Below are 7,456 nucleotides of genomic sequence, written 5' to 3' on the forward strand. Positions count from 1 at the left end.
GCAACCAGTAATCCCATGCATGTAGGATTCACCCGCGTACACATAAAGTAAGCTACGATCGATCGGATTTAGAAAGGCATCCCAATCTAAACCTATCTAGGAGAATTCATACCATAAAAACATGGGAATAAAATATTCCATAAATTCTTTTAAGAATCCATAAATACATAACATGGGAATATATAAAATATTCCATGAATTCCCCCTCATAACATGCCACCCCAAGGGTGACAAGAAATAGTTCTGAGTTGTCACATAAAATCATCAATGGAGATGCACTACTATCCTTGTAAGATGCACTACTATCCTTGTAAGATGTAATCAAGGGCATGATCAGATAACCATTGAGAATCTTTGATGGGGTGATCTGTATACTTGACCAAACGTCTATGATAAACATTGTTTTTTGTTCTTGTCTAATTTAGTTTAATTAGGTGACAAAAAAGAAAGAACTACCAATACATGAATATATTTAGTAAAGAATTGACAAGATGTTATATAGTTGGAGCAAAAAGTTATGATGTGGTGCATGGGTTATGGGTGACAAATAAGGATATAATTCTACAGTCCTCTAAAAACATTCGTTTCCATGGTGACAAAGATCTTTTTAAGGGGAAGGACAGATTATAGGAAACGTAAGTGACCAAGAAAGTGTTCATGGTATATGGTGGTATCGTCTTCTATTCTATACCCATGAATAATTCCGTGTTGTTCCCATAAGTTTACAAAATTGAATGTTTGGGGAAATACGTACATGTTGCCTATGGGTATTATGAAATAACATGATTCGTGGTCGTTTGCCCAAAATTTTCTCCATTCTTCCTCTTTTTTTATTATTGAATATATGGAGTAATGCTTGAAAATCGATGTGCATTATGTGTTGAAATATATGTGAGATGTAAGTATTCAACCATTAGTTGTAGTAGCTCAGTTACTTGTCATGGATTTTGGGGATTTGGATTAGTCATTATTGCGAATGGTACTAATTGTTATGGTAAAAAGAAATTCAAAATATGTTAGTTATAAAAAAATTATGAAATGATATTTCCTTCTTGATAAGCCTTTGAAATCCTCTTGTTGCTTGTAACCCTTTTGAGGCATAAGTTTGTAAAAGTCTAGAACTTTGGTACCTCTTTTTCCTTGTGGAAGCTTGAGAATGGAAAGCTTTTAAAGTTTGATATTAGATTAGGTGAATATTGAGAATCCCCCAAAAATGAAGAATTCTCCGTAAGCCTTCACTTTTGCTCACATGAAATTTTTTTAAATGCTTGGGTATCCTACCTTTCAAATTTAAGAAATAAAGCTTTTTTCAAAAGCCTTGATTTTTTAAAGGGTCTTATTATTATTATTATTATTATTTAAGATTTATAATGTAAAAAGCTTAGTATATAAAGCTTTTAGGTAAAATTAAATAAATGAAGCTTTTAATATACATAGCTTTAAAGGTAACAAAGATTTTTTTTAAAAACAGAATGACTTCCAGTGTTTAGCGTAAACAATGAAGGGGGGGGGGGAAATAAAAGGTGGCCAGTGCTTCAACAAAAACAACGAAGAGAGAGAATAGAAGCAATACATGGTGGGTTGAATCAATGAAGTGAGAGAGAATAGGGAGAAACACCGACCACTAGTGTGAAAAAGAGAGATGGAGAATAAGAATTAAAACATAAATAAAAAAATAAACTTTAAAATCTTCTAACTCTAAAGCTTCTAAGCTTTGTAAAGCAAGGTGTATAAATAAAAGAGAAAACATGTAGCACGTAGGTGAAAAAAAAGAAGTAAATTAGGATGCATTTTTGATCGCCGGGCACGGTTGAGGAGAAGGATCTTTACATCCATTTGATGTAAAGACCATTGCTTTGACGCAGCCACTGCTATCACAACTCTCACTGTTGCCATCTTGGCAACTAGGCTGAAAGTTTCCTCATAATCAATGCCATATGTCTGCGTATATCCTTTAGTGACCAATCTAGCCTTGTACCTACTTATGCTTCCATCACTGTTATGTTTTACTTTGTACACCACTTTATTGTACACCACTTGCATCCAATGGCTTTCTTGCCTTCAGGCAATTGCACTAAATCCCAAGTCTCATTTCCATATAGTGCATCCGTCTCCTCATCCATAGCTTTCTCCCAACACACATTTCCAACAGCCTCATCAATGCATGTGGGCTCTACAACCTGCACAACTTTTGCCATGTATGCATAGTGATGTGCCACATAACCATCATAGGTAAACCTCTGCACAGGATTCTTCACTCTCCCAGATCTTGGCAGCTTTGCATTCATGGCTTCCATAGCCTTCTTTACACCAGGTGTTCTCATAACTGGTTTCCCAAGATCCTCATCAAGGCTCTTCTCTGAGCCACTAGACTCTCCATCAACATGAGAATGCCCTGCAGAAATGTCAAGCATACTAAGGGGCTCAACCACTTTCTTATGTTATGTACTAATCACATTTGCAGGACTGGTATCATGACATAGCTTGCCACTCCATGGTCTATCAACTGAACCACTAGATGAGGACTCTCCTGGTCCACTCAAAGACTGTGATTGCTGACTTGCATTCTGTGCAACCACATTTCCACTCACATCAGCCCCAACAGCTTCTTTTTCAGTAGCATACCAGCTGCTCATCTCATCAAAAACAATATCCCTGCTTACCCTCAACTCACGTGTAGCAGGGTTATAACACCTGTATCCCTTTTGCTCAAGGGAATACCTAATAAACACACATTTTTCAGCTTTTGGATCCAACTTAGTTCTCAGCTCATCTGCTCCTATTTAGGATAGGCTTCAAGCACAATACTACAAGCATAAATGCATATGTCACATCATGCACTCTTATTCTCCATTTATTAGTTATATAAGATATTTGTATATCTACAATCTCTTCACAACCATCACCATACTAACTAACCATTATATCAATTTTCAGGACATAACTATATTTTGTATTTAACATCACTAAAAGAAAAATTATTTCTCATTTAAAAAATGTAGCAAAAATATTTAGGTAGGATTTTAACAAGCGTGCTTTGCATCATTCTTATGAATTGGGAAACTTAAGCATCAATACATAAGTAATAGAACTAGATAAGAAGCTAGATACATTTTTTGCCACTCAAAAAGCTAAGGTATAAACTTGCCATTGTTGAGTCACTTTATGCTTTGCATCATTCTTATGAATTGAGAAATTAAAGCATCAACGTGCACAAGTAATAGAACTAGATAAGAAACTAGATACATGTTTTGCCATTCAAAAAGCTAAGGTAGAAGCTTACCATTGTTGAGTCACCTTATATTTTAACACTTAAAGCTAGCTAGAATGGAGCTCCTTTGTCTATTTTGTAGATGTGTACTTTAAGGGTCAAGGTCTTATTGTCAATCATCTCAAAGACGCAAATATCGCCTTCTTGAAGTCGATGATCAATGCAATAGCGTTTCCATCCCTCCTCAAGTGTTACTCCCTCCTCAAGTGTTACTCTTGTGCGTGAATAAGACGAATGAACTATCCACTTTCCTTTAGAGGCATCAACAAGAGAGACAACGCATGGTCCCTTGGGCATGTGTTTGGCGAACTCGTGGGGGATGTCCTACAAAAGAAGGACACAAACATTAGAACAATGAAAACGTAAACACTAGAGACAATGAACTACAGGAAGGGGAAAGGATTGATCGTGTAGCCCAAATGAAGAGAGAAGAAAGGCTACTTACAATGATGAAGGGCTTTCTGACGTTAGAAGCCTTTAGTTTTATGTAGCATAGGGGATGTCTTTTTGAGATGATGGGTGCCGTTGCCAACTCCGAGCTCTGAGCAACTTCTACACCTTCCTCCTTATGGGCGCTTGGATGGGAGGGTGGTCGTTTTTCTCTTGAGTTGTATTTTGCATTATGGGCTGTTGTTGGATTGGAGAGTCGTGCTGGTCCTCTTAAGTTGTATATTGATGGCCGCATGCAGGTGGTGGCGTTATGAGGGGGTCGCCTGATCTGCACTAAGATTCGATGCTGGCTCACTATCTTCATCTTCACGATATCCCCCACTTGGAGCTTGTAGTAGCGGGCGAACTTTTTCCATCCTTTGCAAATGAAGCTCCCACTGCTCGGATGTTTTAGCCCTACATTCCACACCTGCCCGGTCTCTTCCTCCAACTCAATGTCTCCGCCCACACCCAGATCCAGGTAAGCTTTAGTGACAGAGAGTTGCAACCGCTGCAAGACATCAAACAGCACGACCTTAATGCAAGCAAAATGGAAGTGGAAAACTAGTTTGCAAAAATGGCAGCTGGAGGGTTTACCAAATAGGGCGCATTGTGAGACCCTTTAAACCTTAAAACCCACATGTGACATCACAAAAGAACCCCATAACCCATTGCAGGCTTAGCCTTGAGTGGGAACATGGTCAACACTCCATGGGCAATGGGCATTGCCGCCCGGGCATAAATAATCATTCGATCTAGATATTCGTCAATGAAAAGATCTTGCGAGACATTGAAAGCGAAGAGTATGAAGAAGATATGCCCAGATGGATGTACAATTGTGATGATGTAGTAGACGAGAACTTTGATGTTGGACACACGTTGTGCACCACCCTTGAGATAGAAGACAATTTAGACATTGACTTAGATGAGCTTAATTTAGACGAGAGAGTAAACGGTGAAAGAATTTTGGAGCAAGATACTGACATAGAGGAAGAAGTCATTTCATTAATTTCATAAAAAGTACTTGTACAAATGATCGTATTTGGAGAAATTATCAATACAAAAGTAGGATTTGTCTTTCTTAGCTTTCATCTTGAAATAAATTACGAATTGCACTAGGAGTTGCATCTAAAGGTCCTGGTGGTTTATAATCGCTAGCCATGCCGAACACTGTATAAATACCTTGATTTATTGGGACACTGCACAATGCACATGTGGAAGCATTTTGCATTTACCTCACTAAACATATTAAGTGGTAGTAGTGTCCACAGGGTAGTATATACTGGCCGCTCCACCCATCGAATACTTTGTAACACACAGGACATTGGGGGGTGGAGGAACTAGTAGCCTCAGCAAAAACTCCCACAAGATCAGGATGTATCAGGATGTATCAAAAAATGAGAGATGTGGTTTCCTTGGCGCACAAGAGCAATACGTGAAGAGATGCTCTGCACATCTTGGCTGATCTTTGTGAGCTGCTCTTGAATCCCTCTATTGGCCGGGGGAGGAGTTGACGCTTGAGTTAATCACTCGGCTTCTTTCTCCTTCTCTGCTAGCTGTGCCCCTAAGCTTTCTTTGACCTTGTTTAACTCCAATCCAGCGCCCTCCACCATGAGAGCAAGTTCTTCCCTTGTGAATGTCACTGTCTCTTCACGTATGTCGTGGGTGTTGACAGTGGCCTCTCTGGAGGTGAAGTCCACTGGAGTTTCTAGGATAAATTGAGCATATAGCATCTTAGCAAAATAGAGTGGAGCGTCGGCGTTATGGAGAGGACGACCGTACACCTCCAAGAAAATGCTCTCGGCATTAGTTTTGATATCATTGTGAGTGCAACGTGAAATCTTCCATCTTCCCTTCTTAATCTCGCCATCTGGACATGGCCATATTTCCTTTATCATCTCTGTGGTTACGCGTTTGTTTATGTCTTTCCATTGGGCATAAGTCCATTTCGACAACCTGCATGCTGTTCTTGTAGCTTCGTGGGCTGTCAGGCCATGTGCAAGGGCCTTCATTCGCTCATATGCCTTCTTGGCTAACTCTTGATGCTCGTTTGCTTGCGCCTCTGCCATATCTGCATGAACATAAATGACTTTAGGATTTTAATGAACCATAAAGATCAACGTAAGGAGAAAAAAGAAATTATTAGGAATGATGTATATTTTAAGAGAAAAAAAAAGAAATTCTTATCTACACATCTATCGTGTTGTGAAGTGTATCATGAGAGAGAGAGAGAGAGAGAAAGAGTTGTGAAGTGTATCATGAGAGAGAGAGAGGGGGGTAGGAAGAGAGAGAGATATTCATATTTTTCGAGTTACGAATCACGATATTATAAAATAAAACGTTTAGACAATATGATGTAAACTTTGATCCATGAAATACTCATGCCGCGTTAGCAACCAAGTATCGCATGGATCAAACACAATAAAAACAATACAAGTCAAATCAAACAAATTTACGACATTTTTTCGATCGCGTTAACGATCATATGCCGTAATATGCAAGCAAATTTACGCCATTTTTTCGACCGCGTTAACGATCAAATGCCGCAATATGCAAAAAACAATTTATGCACTAGCGGCGGATGACACCAACTTGCCGCGTTAACGACAAAATGCCGCCCGATTCTATGGAAATACGAATAGGATACGAACATACACTGGCCGCGTTACCGACCATATGTCCCCGCATTTGACAGAGGGAAGGGAAGGGAAGGTGACATCGCCATAACGATACTATGCTTGCCGCGTTACCGACTAGTACCGCTACGGCGTGCCATACTTACCACAGGACACAGACCGAGACACAGACTAGCCGCGTTACCGACTAAGTGCCCCAGGGTAAGCACCATTCCGAAGAATGGCCTTACACACACACTTGTCGTGTGGCGGACCACCCACATCCTGCCGCACATTGCGACAATGGGCGGCTGCCCGCACGAACACACACCCACACACACATCCCTCGTGTGACGGACCACTCACATCCTGCCGCGCATTGCGACAGTGGGCGGCTGCCCGCACGAACACACACCCACATACACACACACACACACACACACACACAAGTTTCATTACCTGTGTATGCTGTCAGCAATGAACTCCCAAAGGGCCCGCCGGGCCCATATATATAGGAAATTGTACCCCGCCGGGCTGGATGACTACCCCGCTGGGACCCGCCGGGGTTTAGGTTTCCCCGGCAGGACCGCCGGGTATATCAAAAGCCCGGCGGGATTTTATCCGGTTACCAGGTCGCTTGCCACCGGCTTTTTTGAGAACATGTTAACATGTTAACATGTTAATAACATGTTAACACATGTTATTAACAAAAAATAATTTGTGATCACGTGAATATAAAATCATTGGTCACGTGGAAATACATGCTTTGTTTGCTTTCCAAATTGGCATGCTTCACATATTTTCTGCATACCTTCAACTTTAAACTTTGGCAGTCCTGTCACAATTCTTTTAGTTTGCATAGACTTCATTCTCTGTACATTCACATGTCCAATTCTTTTATGCCAAATTTATGTGTCTGCAGCAATTCTTGAACCATTTGCAAACATCGCAGCACTCACTTCAGGCATGTTTACATTCAATGTAAACATTCTGTCCACTCTATTGCCTTTTGCAACCAACCTGCACTTGTCTTTAAAGTCTTCAACATAACAACCATCAGGGTAAAACCCAACCTGCAAACCCTGCTCAATCATCTCGCCAACTGAAACCAAATTCTTTGTTATGTTCGGAACATGAAGTA

General features: G+C 40.3%; 1 protein-coding gene across 1 annotated transcript; it reads right to left on the minus strand.

The window, feature by feature from the left end:
• Positions 1 to 3,322: 3,322 nt before the first annotated feature.
• Positions 3,323 to 4,426, minus strand: LOC147632675 (B3 domain-containing protein REM16-like). The gene is made up of 3 exons (XM_086807036.1): positions 4,361 to 4,426; positions 3,717 to 4,211; positions 3,323 to 3,595 (listed from the first exon to the last, which is right to left on the minus strand). Exons 1-3 carry the CDS (start codon positions 4,424 to 4,426, stop codon positions 3,323 to 3,325), a joined length of 834 nt encoding a protein of 277 aa, XP_086663162.1.
• Positions 4,427 to 7,456: the final 3,030 nt, after the last annotated feature.

Source organism: Cibotium barometz, chromosome 13 (genome assembly GCF_041138505.1).
Source record: "Cibotium barometz isolate CiBa-2024 chromosome 13, ASM4113850v1, whole genome shotgun sequence".
Classification (NCBI taxonomy): Eukaryota; Viridiplantae; Streptophyta; class Polypodiopsida; order Cyatheales; family Cibotiaceae; genus Cibotium; species Cibotium barometz.

What these genes read in the sequence shown, in the direction of transcription:
- LOC147632675 (XM_086807036.1), bottom strand. Translation starts at nt 4,426, where the DNA reads ATGCCCATTGCCCATGGAGTGTTGACCATGTTCCCACTCAAGGCTAAG. An exon ending in AGCCTGCAATGGGTTATGGG is followed by an intron (nt 4,212 to 4,360) that starts GTTCTTTTGTGA and finishes GATGTCTTGCAG; the next exon opens with CGGTTGCAACTCTCTGTCAC. An exon ending in TCAGAAAGCCCTTCATCATT is followed by an intron (nt 3,596 to 3,716) that starts GTAAGTAGCCTT and finishes CTTCTTTTGTAG; the next exon opens with GACATCCCCCACGAGTTCGC.